This window comes from Platalea leucorodia, assembly GCF_965183815.1.
Source record: "Platalea leucorodia genome assembly, chromosome: 10".
Lineage (NCBI taxonomy): Eukaryota > Metazoa > Chordata > Aves > Pelecaniformes > Threskiornithidae > Platalea > Platalea leucorodia.
Genome location: NC_138832.1, coordinates 20,807,803 through 20,821,917, shown reverse-complemented (window position 1 = coordinate 20,821,917; position 14,115 = coordinate 20,807,803). Strand labels below are relative to the sequence as shown.

Genomic DNA, 14,115 nt, shown 5'->3' with positions numbered 1-14,115 from the left:
CATAATTAGAACAATATAGACAACACAATAAATTCTAAAGTAATTTGTTACATATTCAAATAAAGAAGAATGTTGAGTTACTGCAAACTATTTGAAGAAATGGTGGTGCAGAGAAAGGAAATTCTGAACAGGGAAATCCTTTCAAGAATTTTCCAAATTACCTGAAAAACAGAGCCCCAGAAACTTTACCCTAACGTTGCATAAAGGAACGGAATGAAAACAGCCTAGTAAAACAAACAAGGGATGGGAGATGGGAATGTAAGGCATTCTGCACAAAACAGAGAAATAGCAGTGCTGAGGGAAATCACAAGGACTTCTCAAGTGGGACCTTCAACCATGCACTAGATTTCAGAGCCACCATGCTGTTAGTAGCGACAATGATTAGCCAGTACAGACAAGAAGAGCAAAAATATAAGCATTTTAAATCCACCAACTCTAGTAATAATTGTGCATTTGTCAAAATTGGTATTTTGCAGGATAAATCAAATGACATGTGATGACATGAAATCAAATTCTGGCTAACACCAGAAGAGATGTTACAGGAAGACAAAAGAACATGCATTGGATGAAACATTCAAACCCATGCTAACACATCCCACCCCCACCCCAAATACACACCTAGGTTGCCTTCTGTTTCAGTTCAGCCTCAAGTGCAACCATAGGTTCAGGATGGCACGGTAAGCACAGTAAGCCAGGCAGAGGAGCACCTGCTGGCTCAGGGAACTTCTGTGCACGTTGTCCAGACCCCTTCTGTCCCTAGCTCTTAATACTGGACACATTCAAGGCTTGCTGGTGCAGTGACCACACATTCCTTTCCCCACTGGGAACTTGTGAAAAAACATACTTAAACGTGACCCACACTTTACGTATGTGAGTAGAACTCAAACTCCATGGGCCTACTTACTCAAGTGCTTGCCTACCTTCAAGTTAAGCACTTTGCTGAATCTCAGCTCACAGTTCATAAAGATTTGAATGTGATCAACCAATCCGTGACCTGTGGTCTTACAGCTGGCCATAAATTTTTCAGCATGCATTGCAAACAATGCTGACCCCAGTGCTGGCATACAAACAAATTCAAAAAGTGTAGCTCACAAACATGCAATGTGAACAGCCACACAGGCATGGCAAGAACCAGATGGGTTTTGAAATGTTTCAGCGGCAGGCATGCTCAGGTCCACAGAGAATGTTCTCACTATGGTGACTGCCACACATTTGCAACATCAGGAGTTGGTGAACAGCAAGCCCATTCACTGAATGAAGGGGAAAAGGAATTTCCCTAAACAAACCTTGTGAATAGAATGATGTGCAGGCATGCACATGTACCCTTTGCGCACAGAGATGGAATAAGTTCATCTCTTCATCAGTCACCAGTCATTTAAGACAAAAGGCAATCAAATTCCCTTCAGAGACATATTCCTAATTATCACTATCCTTAGACTCTACTTTGTCAATCTGCTTTAAACCTTCCAGGACTCATAAAACTTGTTCGTTTTACAGGAAAAAAAAGTGTGTGAGGGAACCAGGAACCCCAGAACTCAGAGGTTTCTGCAGGAGGCATTCTAAAGCTCTTTTCCAGGTGTGCTTATGACAAGATGAATGTGTATGACCACTTCTACTGACAGGCTTTTGTTAAAACAGTATCACGTCACTACTTGGAGAACATTTTCTCCTGTACAAAATAATGAACCAGCTAGTTTGGAATACTCATGCTTTCTTCCTTTCCACATTAACTGAGTTAAATTGTGTTTCAGCTTCCACGTGGAAAAAACAAAAGTGCCTAGCCACATCAGGGAGAAGCTGAATTACTCCGTTGATTTTGCACTCACCATGTAAGTAGAGGGAGGACAAATAGCATTGTAGCGGGGCTTGAGTTTGTCTGCTTTTTTCTGAACCAGAAATTAATTTGCTAGATAATAATGTAAAGAAGTTATTTAAAAATACCTCTCACCCAGTGAATTTGAAATACAGTTTGGTAAGCTAGAAAACTGCTTTGGAATTTAAGAACCATCTTGCTATTTGAAAGCAATGTAATGACAGCACAGTACCAGGCAGCTAAAGGCAGCTTTCCTCCTCTTCTGTATCCCCAAAACCTCTGCACTGACGTGCTCCCTTCTGTCTTGTCCTGAATAGTATTGCGATAAACCCCTTCACAGAGATTTTGTCATGATCTGTGCATAACGATTTCTAGAGTTTCTGCTGAGGCTCCAAGTCTTCTCCAAAGTGGGCTTTTACACCCTTAAGACCTCTCTAAGTTGTGCAAACGAGAGACTGAATGTAATTCCACTTACAATTTCAGTAAAAACCAATGTACCAAGTTTTGCCCACTTGACTGGCAAGACAGCCAAGCTAATAGACATGAAAGCTCTATCTTTCTTTGCCTATCTGTTCAGTGGGACCTTCAGGGTCCAGTGTACCTGCTTGGTGTATGCCAGAAATAACCTAAGGGTACAATTCATGTGAGTTTTACCTGGGGGGCCAACAGGACCCGGAGGTCCTGGAGGTCCAGGTGGACCTTGACCACCAATGCCAGGGATGCCTGGTGGGCCTGGGAGTCCTGGTGGTCCACTTGGTCCAGGGTCACCTAAAAGAACACTCTTGTTTAGTTAAATAGTGAATTCAGTTCAGAGATACTTGCTTTCAGAAGCAGAGTGCCTGCACATTGTACTCGAAATCTCGTCCTTGCATGCAAACAAATATGGATCTGACACAGGAAAAAACACACTTCAGAGGCTATTTCTGAAAGCCAGAGATTTGTCCTCACTCTGTGTGGAATGTGTGCAGTTTACATTTCTAGGCTACACAGAGACACGTTATTGCATCATAATCCACATCAAACTCAACAGATGCTCTCCAGCAAACCAGGCATGCTCTGCAGTTCAATACAGACAATGATTAACAGTAGGAATTTGTGAATTGCTAACCCTCTGCATGTTGAAGCACAGTGCATCTAAATGACTATTATTCTATTGAAAAAATTTACCCCCACATTAACATGATTTGTCTTTAGAATACAGGCTTTCAGATACTGACCCACAGATCGGTATTTACTCCCTTGCTTGCTTGTCTTTTGAGAATGCAAGCTTCCATTGACACAGGTGACTCTGATGTGGAAAAATGGACCCTGAAGTAATTGCTCTAAAGTCAGCACTGCTTGTGTTTAACTGCCATATGACTCCCAGTGCATCTACATTTTTTAAAGTTCAATAGGCAAGAGAAGAGGGAAGAGTTCTCCATACCTTTGGGCCCTGGAGTTCCATCAAAACCTGCCCGTCCTGGGAGACCAGGGTTTCCTGGGAAGCCAGGATCACCTTTAGGTCCTTGAACTCCTTTTGTGCCTGGTGGTCCTGGGGGTCCAGGTGGTCCTGGAACTCCAAACCCACGATCCCCCTGTAACAAATGAACAAATTTTTTAAAAAGGGGTTTTTCTAAGTTTAGGTCTCCTAAAAATGTTTAAGTAGCAAAGAAAAAATACCTACCATCTCAGGGTTCAATTTCTTTTTTCCTACCCTCACTCAAATCTCAAGTAGAGAATGTGACCTCCCTGCCATCGAAAGCTGACAACAAGAGGTGAAATCCTGCCTACCAACTTCCCACTGACGCAGAAGAACCTCTAAGAAAGTGAAGTTTAATATTAAACAGGCAAACACAAACCTTCTGTCCTGGGAAACCAGGTGGTCCAGGAGGTCCATCTAGACCAGGGCGACCTGGAGCTCCCGGAGCTCCGGGAGGGCCTGGAGTGCCTGGGAAACCTACACATGACATGGAGGTTAGGGGAGCAGAGGAGAGGACACGAAAAGTAACCTCTGAGAAGAGGTTCTATGCTAGCTCAAGCATACTTGAGGGGTACCCGTTTGGCTGAGATAACTTTTGAGTGTACTGGCTTTGCCACAGAGAATCTCTGGGACTCCTCTCAGAGGAGGGCACTCCCCATGCTATGTGCTCTAACAAAAGTTACAAACAGTTCACATCAGAAACATTAACATCTTGAGGCAGCACTTGGAGATCATTTATTGATTCAAGCTCAAACATTCATCATTTCCCAAGGTTTTACCCATTTGCTTTTGTGACCTTGGTTTACTGAAAAAGGTAAGCTACTGTGAGGGAGCAGTACAGTGAAGACAGGAATAAGACCTCAGCAGTTTTTTTTTCCTGATACTTCTGAAACTATTATAAAGATGTATAAATTCAAGACAAACATTTTTTTAAAGGATTCTAGAGACAGAAATCAACTCACTAGGAAAAAGTGAAGAGACCAAACCCTCTATGTCCCCTCTTCTAGCCAATACAATACAGTAACATACCTTTTGGGCCTGGTGGACCTGGAAGTCCAATGCCAGGAATACCTGGCTCTCCCTTTGCACCTGGGATGCCTGATAAGCCACGCTGACCTGGCTGACCGGGATCCCCTGTAAAAAGAAAAGTAACATAGTTATCAAGAATCAGTCAGAACAAAAAGCTCTCGGAATTCCCTGGATATCTAGTTGCTGCTTTACCTGGAAGACCTGGGTCACCATTTCTTCCTGGAGGACCAGGGGGGCCAGGAACTCCTGGTTCTGTAATAGTCTGGCCAGGGTCACCTTTTGGACCTAAAACCAAAAAGAATAAATACGTATCACTCAGTAGGAGTTTCTTTTCTCTTCCTTTGAGCAGAAAAAGATGCTAGCCACATCCCAAGCTTACAAAGAACTTAAACACTAGCCACACTACCCAATACGCTATCTGCCCCTGAGCCCCATACAGAACTTAAAGGCTTAGAAGCACTGTTTAATGTTAAGACAGTTTTCTTGAATTGTTATTTTTTTAGCTTCCTCTTAGGTACCATCACTTGAATAGTATTTTCCATAGCTGACACCAGCACAACTTGATAAGGACCTGTGTAGTTGACAAGAAAGCAACAAAAGCAAACTTGTTCAAAGCAAACCCTTGTTTTCGAAACCTGTTGTGGTTGCAGTATTATTAAGCATAAGCCAGATGGTAGTTACAATGCATTTCCACTATAGTCAGTCGAGAAGGAGAAGCTTCTCTAGAGGTCAGAGCAGAAGGGTGAGTTGTGCCTATAGTAACATAGCACAAATTCTGCTCACTTCGTGATTCTGTGAAGACCTTCAGTACGGGAGTTTATAAATACCAGGTCTTTACAACACCTTTGGGAAAAGCTTAAAAGCAGCATTATGTTCTGAGAACTATCCAGAGCAAAAGGACAAAACTTGATTTTACAGCTTTTGTTTAATAGTACGCAGAGACCAACTCACCAGGAACTCCAGGAGGCCCGGGACGGCCTGATACACCTTGGATGCCCTTTTCACCAGGTGAACCTTGTGGACCAAAACCAGGAGGTCCAGGAAGTCCTTTGTCTCCAGGAAGACCTGGTATTCCTGGATCACCTGGAATACCCATTTCTCCTTTGAATGCAACACTGCCCTGAAAAAAAGGAAGAGAGGGATGGGAAAGAGGAACTTGTATTTACTAGTAAAGGAGTAAAGTGTTTCATTGCTTCTGTTTTGAAACTCTTTGGCAGTTTCCATCTTTCTAGCTCTCAAGGCCATTAGCTGCCTACATCTTACTAACATGGTAGAGATAAGGTCTAAACCTGGCTACTTAATTCTTCATACTACATAGGTGAAAAGTAGACAATGGCAGAAGGGACCGTCTGACACTACCCAAGAGAAGTCTCAGCTTATTTTTAGAGGCATTGACAGATTCAGGGACTACCTCTGTATATCATCACTAGATTGGCATCTACTGAAGAGAATTACTGCATTAGTCACATTTAAAAAAACATGCATTTGCCAGTCCTCTTATCTGCACTATGTCAAATGCATCCAGGACTTCCCAAACCATCTGTCCAATCAAAGACAGCATAAAATGGAACTCACAGGTTCCCCCTTAGGGCCAGGTGGACCTGGCAGTCCATCTCGTCCAGGAGTGCCATCTATGCCAGGAAGACCTGGAGGTCCTGGGAAGCCAGGGTCTCCTTTGTCACCTTTCATTCTTGGAGAAGTCAGGACATCCCCTGGGTCTCCTTTAGGACCAGGTCTCCCAGGAGGACCTGGGGACCCTGGGAATCCCTGCGGGGGAAGAAAGAAGAAGAGAAAAAAAAAAAAAAAAAAAAAGGCATTTCAGTTTTTCTTTCACTCCCTCTCTGAGTTTGGCACAATATAAGAATTATGCATTCAAGCTAGTTATGGACAAAAAAAGAAGTATTAGACAAGAATTCATATCTGCTGTGCACAGATCTACCAAACATGCAAGACAAATGAGACACTGTTTTCCCACCAGAACATAACACCACCACTTACTGGTGGCCCTACAAGGCCAGTTAATCCAGGAAGACCCTTTTCACCTTTTGGTCCAGGAAAACCAGGAGAACCTGAGTAGTGCAGTAAAACATAAAAGAAAAACATAAAATTGTAGAAGCTGTAAATATCAAGCATGCTGTTTGCATAAGATAATAGCTAAGTTGTTTTAAAACCAGGCAAGGTTTAGCCTGTTTTTTTTTTTTTTTTCGGAGAGCTTGATTTTATTTGACCAGAACAAAATTTGCAACTCTAAGTTAAAGCACTAGTGTCAAAAAATGTCACACTTTTTAAAAACTCCAGCTCCTCTATCATTTCAGGAATAGCAAGTAGTAGAAGTTAATTTCTCTCTTTTGGTTAAATCTATAGCAGACCATAAACCTTCAATCGGCAGAATGCTTGCAAGTCTGTCTTTGATCAGAGAATTTTTTTTGAAAGACCAGATTTTAAAAAAAATGAGTGATTGTTTTACACATATCCAGCCTGTTTCTTCCTAACACTCCCCAACTATGCAAAATAGGACATGCACCAACTACATACTGGAGCTGGCAACTGTGCATCTGAATTTGTACACAATACACAGTTATATCATTAGCATTATACACAGATACTCAGATACGAAAGTGACTTTATAGAATATATGAAGCAAAATAGTGAAGACTACAGCCTTACCTGGACTACCTGGAGGTCCTGGTGGTCCTCTCTCCCCAGGAGGCCCAGTTATTCCAGTTCCTATGCAATTGAAGCATGTGTCTCCTTGATCACCTAAAAAGATTTGCATTGAAAAAGCATACTTGAGCATCAGATCTTAGGAAACGTTAAAAGAATTCAGCACAACAGCAATTGTTTTCTTGCTACTGATCTATAATACCAAGTCCAAAATGACTATTTTATGTAATTATATGATTGCTTAAATATTAGAAAGCTTTCCCCATGAAAGCCAAACTGAAGCTTTTTGGTTGCTAGGAGTCAGACAAACAATATCAGATATGATTAGAATTTATTTAGGATAGTGTGAAATAAATTAAAACAAAAAATATGCTTTCAATAATAAAAAATAAAACTGTGGACTTTTTTTCTCAGCAAAAGAGTCCTCTTCTAAAGTAGGTACTTGACACTTCAAACTACAACTCTAATACACATATATCAAAATCCCAAACTCCAATTAAACTCCAAGAGTGCAAAATAAATACTGGGAATGATTAATTGATTTGACAATAGGCTTGAACTTATTTCATTTAAAAAAAAAAAAAAGAAAAAAGAAAGAATGGTTTCAAGAAGCTTAGGAATTTCCTTCACATACAGACTTTTCTGACATTCGTCAATGTAGTATTTAAGCGCTTCATTTAGGTTAATTAATTAATCCTTACAATCTCCATGAGAAAAAAGACTTCTGTTTGAAAGGAGTACAAAATTAAGTGAGATGCCCAAAGTCATCTAGGATGTCCATGGTTGAGCTAGGAAAAGATTCTCACTTACCCATATCAGCATCCTCATTGCAACGTTGTCTTTTTGGAAACAAGGATACACATTAAAGATGTCTTTCTTTTGCTTACCAAACAAACAAACTCATTGTAGATTGACCAACTTAAATTAGGAATCTTGCATTTATAATTTCAATGTTGCTTTCCACAAAAAACATTGAATTTATTAATGAAGTAAGTATAAAACTTTTTAATGTAGAGTTGGCAACAGCTGTTACCAAGCACTTAGTTTCTGTCTACCTGGGAAGTACTCATAAACCTGAAGTTCCATTTTACTTTAATTGTGACCCATGCAAGGCCCAAGCATTGGTTGTACCTTCAGTTGCTTTGAGATTCCTGTGCTTTAACACTAGCTGAGGGACTATCCTACTCCCAAACTTAACAGCTTTCTTACTTAGAAACAGAAAATGCCTGCACTCAACCCTACTGGGAGGAGACACTGTTTATCCTTATTTATTGCAGGCTTTACATTGTTTAACAAGCTTTAATAAAAAGAGAAAAAACAAGATAGCCACGACACTGCACCTTTTTGGCCTCGCTCCCCCGTAAAGCCTTGTTGTCCTGGAATTCCTGGAGGACCTGGCGGCCCCTGCTCACATAACCCTTCACCTAAGGAGGATCGGGAGAGGTTTAATGATCAATTTGTGTTAGACTGACATCAGCACGGAATACATGTATTCAGTACAAAAATGTACTACTTAGTATTTGTGCGGATATTCTGATATACCCACACAATCACAGACCAAACATTTTGGCAATTCAGACAGAGGACTGCTAATGAAAACCCACCAATGTAATCCAAACTCAAAAGGCAACAACCAGTGATATTACACAACAATCACCAGTTCTCCTTCACAATGTCAGCTATCTCCCACTACTTCCTACGGCCTACACAATTCCATCATTACACTACATTCTGCTATTCAGCCTCATATCATAAAAGCACGTGTAGGAAATATCATCAGTGAGGGGACTTAAAATGCCAATGCCATCTAGACACTAAATTCGTCCCTGAACCATGTTAGCCCCTCTCCACTACAGCTTTCCAGTTCTCATATTCCATCTCCCATTCCCTACTTCCCTTACACCAAAAAGGAGCTAATAGCCTTCATCCAAAGCTAATTTTGTGTGGTCTATGCACTAGAATATTTATCAAATGAAACTGGAATTCTGTGAAAAATTACTCCTTTGACTCTCCTGGTATCACAACTCTTAGTAGGGAATAGTCCCTCCAAGCATTTATTAGATCATATCACAAAAGCTAAATTTACTCAAGACAGTGTCAAAGTAGTTACCTCCTGCCTTATGCACAAATTTTAATGTAACTTTCATTAGTTGGATTAAATAGAATGTAACATAAATTGGAAAAATACTTATTTTTTTTATACATCTGGTCCGAATCTGCTTTATTGTGTGAGTTAGCACAAAGGTCCCTCAAGTCTGACAAGATTTCTTCTCCTCCAGTCTAGCTGAATCTCACAGATAAGTCACAGCAGTGCTCACTTGAGGTAGAAAGAGGCATGATAAAGCCAGACTGCAACTCACACCATTGAATTCCCAAATTCTGTAATTGTCCTTAAGGCTAGAGTTCTCCTACAAATGTCCTGATTTGCAATGGGAGCGACTTGGAGAATGTATATGAATAGCTTGGAATCTCATGGGCTTCAGCTGCTGATAAACTACATCTTTGGGGATAGAATTAAAAAAAAAAAAAAAAAAAAGAAAAAAAAAGAGAGAGAGAAGAAAAAAAGGAAAAAAGAAAAAAAGAAAAGAAAAAAAAAGAATGAATGTCAAAGCTGTTCAGTCTTTTCTACTTACTGTCTATGTGGTCATCACTTACCAGGAGTAACAGATGGTGCAGGTGGCCCTGGGGGACCTGGTGGTCCTGGAGGTCCTCGTGGTCCATCAAGTCCTGGTTGCCCAGGAATAGAAACACCAGGTAAACCTGGATCTCCCTTCTGTCCTCTCTCACCAGGTAAGCCAGGTGGGCCAGGAGGTCCAATAGTAGTGATCCCTAAGATGGGAAGAACTTAGTTCCTTGATAGCTCAAAGGTTTAAATCCCTTTTGTGCAAGGATGACAATGACATACGATCAATAACATGCTACAGATAAGACTGTGTCTTTCCATGTAAGTAGTCCATAACATTTCTTTTACGGAATCAAACTACATATTGATGTGCAGTGTTTGACATATGCATATTTTGCATTTTGAGATTTTTGTTTGAAAAATCAACCTGAGACTCAGCAACTAAGTTTGTTAAGAAAAAAAATAACACAGGACTAATGAAAGGAAGTACTGACGGAAAATAGAACATTTACAAACTGTAACATTAGAATCATAATGTGCATGTATCAAGAATGGCTTGTATCAAGAATAGTGTGACCAGCAGGACCAGGGAGGTGATAGTGCCCCTGTACTCGTCATTGGTGAGGGCGCACCTCGAGTACTGTGTTGTTTTGGGCCCCTCACTACAAGAAGGACATGGAGGGGCTGGAGCGTGTCCAGAGGAGGGCAACGAAGTTGGTGAAGGGTCTAGAGCACAAGGCTGGTGAGGAGCGGCTGAGGGAACTGTGGTTGTTTAGTCTGGAGAAGAGGAGGCTGAGGGGAGACCTTATTGCTCTCTATAACTACCTGAAAGGAGGTTGTAGTGAGGTTGGGGTTGGTCTCTTCTCCCTAGTAACGAGTGATAGAATGAGAGCAAACGGCCTCAAGCTGCGCCAGGGGAGGTTTAGGTTAGATATTAGGAAAAACTTCTTCACCAAAAGGGTGGTCAAGCATTGGAACAGGCTGCCCAGGGAAGTGGTTGAGTCCCCATCCTGGAGGTATTTAAAAGATGTGTAGATGTGGTGCTCAAGGACATGGTATAGATGGACTTGGCAGTGATAGGTTAACAGTTGGTCTCAATGATCATAAGGGTCTTTTCCAACCTTAACGATTCTACGATTCTATGTATAAGCCAAATACAGGTGTCACTGCTCACTGCCATTGTAGACTCAGAGCATCTCCTCCTTTAGTACTGGCCAGTGTACAGCAGAGACTAGGTTTGATAGCCAGGTACCAGACTACTGGTACACAGTGCTTTCTCTGTGTAAGGCAACGGATAATGTATGTTATAGGTAAGTGATATGACATAAATCACCCCTAAGACCGTTAAGCTAGTATCTCTTTGACAGCCTTGATGATTAGCATCCTCTGTTCACCACAGGAGGGGCAATAAACGTTCAGAATTCCTCATATTATCCTCAGAAGCTAAGGACCACCCTTCAAGCTCAAAGGTAGCTCTAAATAGTTCTGCCTTCACTTTCTGCTCAGTCCATCTGTCAAAAGGAGTGTGAAATGACTGTGAAGCTAAATATCCATTCAGACGTTTGAGCATACAACTTATTTTAATGCTTGCACTCCTACCTGGAGAACCTGGCAAGCCAGGTGGACCTGGCCTACCAGAGAATCCACGGTCCCCTTTGGCTCCTGGAAGTCCTGGCAATCCTTTGCTACCTTTTGGTCCCACCACCGCATCAATGCCTGGTCTTGAAATGACCTGTAAATGTTTCATGCTCATGTGAAACAACTTGCCAAGAAAAGAGTCACTGGAACAGTAAAGAGATGTGAAGGAGGAAAAGTTCAACATACTTCGAACTTTACAGCAATGACAGGATGCTTTTCCCGCTCCACTGAACTACCAGGTAAAATTCCAGTAAAGAGCACTCCCCAGTAAGAAGCACTTTTACTGCCAAGCCAACATGGTTAGAACAGGCTTCAGTGAAGCTGACTCAATTTCTGCTAGTCTAGCCTTGTGTTTGTAACCTAGCAAATCCTAGAGCACAGAATCTATCTTGAAAGAAGGAAACAATTGTTTCTATTAGTGAATATATGAAATCTTTACTGGTTCTGTTATTGTTATACCCAGAGATGGGACTCACAGTCACCCAAGTACTATGATGAGACAATAGCGTCAACCAAATGCAGAAAGAAAAGAAAGGATCAGCAACTTACAATTCCAGGAGGACCAGGGGGACCAGTGTCACCTTTTTCACCCTATCAATGAAATTAAGAGCATTTTTTATACTGTGTATTAGTACACAAGAAAGTTATTGCAAATATTCCTCAACACTGCAACAGCATAGGCAATGCACTACTCAGCCAGAACTGAACTCAGTGATGGCAAATTTTCAAGCTACTATAGCAAAAAGGACAAAAACCTGGCCTACCTTTTCACCTTCTCTTCCTGGAGCACCATTTATTCCAGGCCCACCAGGTAAACCCTTCAAGAAAAGAGAAAGATAATCACACTCAGATCTTCTCCATATCAGAATAAAAGCTTGTAAGGAGTCTGCTTAGATTAGAAGTGTATGAGGTACTCACATCCCTACCAGGCTGACCAGGTTCTCCATCTTTGCCAGGCTTTCCCTTCAAAGACATAAACACGCATTGAAATAAAATGCTTCAGTGGTGAAGAATTCTTATGGAAATAGTGTTACTTCTTTCCCACTTTTCAATAAACCAGACTTTCCTAGAATGTAATCCTTGTGACAAATACCTCAAAGATAACAACCAAGTATAATCAATGGCGTTATGTAAACTGAGGTTTTCATTTTGAAAACCAGAGCATAAAAACATTACAAGTCTCAAAGAAATGTTGTGCAAATACAGCACAAAATGTTCTCCAGTTAACTATTACTGATTCATTGTGTTTAATAACTCCATTTATTTTAACATTAGAGATATCCTTTATTTGGAAAACAGATCCTAACTCTCTAAACACTAGAACATTATATTTAATTAGGAAATTAGTATAATGTGACTAGTGAAATTAAATACAAACATTTTTGTGTTTGAATTTTAACTCTCCTTTAAACCAAATGCAATTTTCTGAAGAATAGTATCAACAAAAATATAAAGTGTAATTCTACTCAAAGAAGTGACTGCTAAAAACCATATATTCTTGCTGAACGGTTTTGTCATTGCTACAATAAAAGTAGTGCAAGCTCCACTTTACTCCAGACCATTCACTGGCAAGACAAATAGAACTCTACTGTCAGCATTACAGAAGCAGTATGTATGGGGGACACCTGCTGGAACATAACTAGAATAGGTGATTAAGTTTCACCACAGTGCCAAGATCAACTCTCAGTCACCGAGAAGTTGATAATAAGACCTGATAGATATAGTGTATTAAAGTATAATGTGATTTGTGAATTCTTTATTATTAGTGATGAGTTCTGATTCTCAAAAATGAGGTTTTAAGATTTCCTGTGAATTTGCAGAACTACCTGTTTGATTACATATACTGACATTTTTATGAATGTATCTGAAATGGGTTTGAGCCACACAGAATCATATGGAGCCCTAAAATGCAGCTTTAATTTAATAGCAAAACTGCACTTTAAGTATGCAACATGCCCAAATTCAGAGTAATAAAACCAAACAAAAATGTTGGTAAACAACCTTTTGGCAAAAGGCATCTGCCATATCCCCTCAGGACTTTTATACTTTCAGATCTTTGCAAATTTTTGTGGTTCCCATTTACTTTTGCAGAGAGAAGCAACCTGGAAAATACAATTCAAAACCCACTCAAAATATAATGAGAATTTTGGCTTTGTAAATCTGCCTTGTTTGTTATGTTCCTTAAAGAAGGCAAATCAAAGCCCTCCTATAAATCTCAGCAACTAAGGAGGATTTTATCTAGAATACCAAACATCTGTTTCCATTGTATTTATTTCCTATGGAAATCGGAAAACCTATTACCAATATGTTTCTAAACAGTGTTTGTATATCGTCCAATTAACCTGAGCAAGACTTGTGTCTTGGTTTTGAAAGGGGTCCATTACGTTGATGAAACTATGGGTTCAGTAGCTGTGAAAGTGAAAATTCAGAATGCTTTGAGCTGGTAGCAGCTTGCCTTTTCTTTGCTGGTCCAGCCCATGTTATTTTCATCCTATTTCTTAGCACTTCTATGATCTTCCTCAGCTTTTCTGAGCTGTGATATCCAAGTAAATTTAAATTCCAGGATGGATTTGAGTCTAGACAGGAACAAAGTGACTCATGCTATCCCCAGATGCAGTTACCCTGACTCGTCCCCTCCCCAGATAGCACATAAACTGAAGTAGTCTCTTGAGAAGTGACAAATGGGCTTTTGGTCTTAATACAGTGTTCAGAGACTTGGTTTTTTGACTCACCTCACAAGTAAACCCTCTGAGAATGAGTTTACATAAACGAGCTTAAATATATACCAATCTCATGCTGCTTGGCAACCCAGTACATAGCAAACTGAATGCCTACCTACCTCTCTAAAAGGAAAGAGAAAACTGCTGCTTCAGTCAAGCAGTCCAACAA

The 14,115-nt window shown here is 40.5% G+C and overlaps 1 protein-coding gene across 1 annotated transcript in view; it reads right to left on the bottom strand.

The window, feature by feature from the left end:
* The window catches only part of COL4A5 (collagen type IV alpha 5 chain), a gene marked incomplete at its 5' end in the record, with an annotated part of 85,554 nt that overhangs the window by 25,077 nt on the left and 46,362 nt on the right, over nucleotides 1–14,115 (bottom strand). The window contains 15 exons of the mRNA XM_082323150.1: nucleotides 2,468–2,581; nucleotides 3,237–3,387; nucleotides 3,652–3,749; nucleotides 4,302–4,406; nucleotides 4,494–4,586; nucleotides 5,253–5,421; nucleotides 5,877–6,068; nucleotides 6,300–6,370; nucleotides 6,969–7,061; nucleotides 8,306–8,389; nucleotides 9,621–9,794; nucleotides 11,188–11,320; nucleotides 11,776–11,817; nucleotides 11,991–12,044; nucleotides 12,145–12,189. Coding sequence (XP_082179276.1) covers nucleotides 2,468–2,581; nucleotides 3,237–3,387; nucleotides 3,652–3,749; nucleotides 4,302–4,406; nucleotides 4,494–4,586; nucleotides 5,253–5,421; nucleotides 5,877–6,068; nucleotides 6,300–6,370; nucleotides 6,969–7,061; nucleotides 8,306–8,389; nucleotides 9,621–9,794; nucleotides 11,188–11,320; nucleotides 11,776–11,817; nucleotides 11,991–12,044; nucleotides 12,145–12,189 — 1,618 coding nt within the window. The remainder of the gene's footprint in view (nucleotides 1–2,467; nucleotides 2,582–3,236; nucleotides 3,388–3,651; nucleotides 3,750–4,301; nucleotides 4,407–4,493; nucleotides 4,587–5,252; nucleotides 5,422–5,876; nucleotides 6,069–6,299; nucleotides 6,371–6,968; nucleotides 7,062–8,305; nucleotides 8,390–9,620; nucleotides 9,795–11,187; nucleotides 11,321–11,775; nucleotides 11,818–11,990; nucleotides 12,045–12,144; nucleotides 12,190–14,115) is intronic.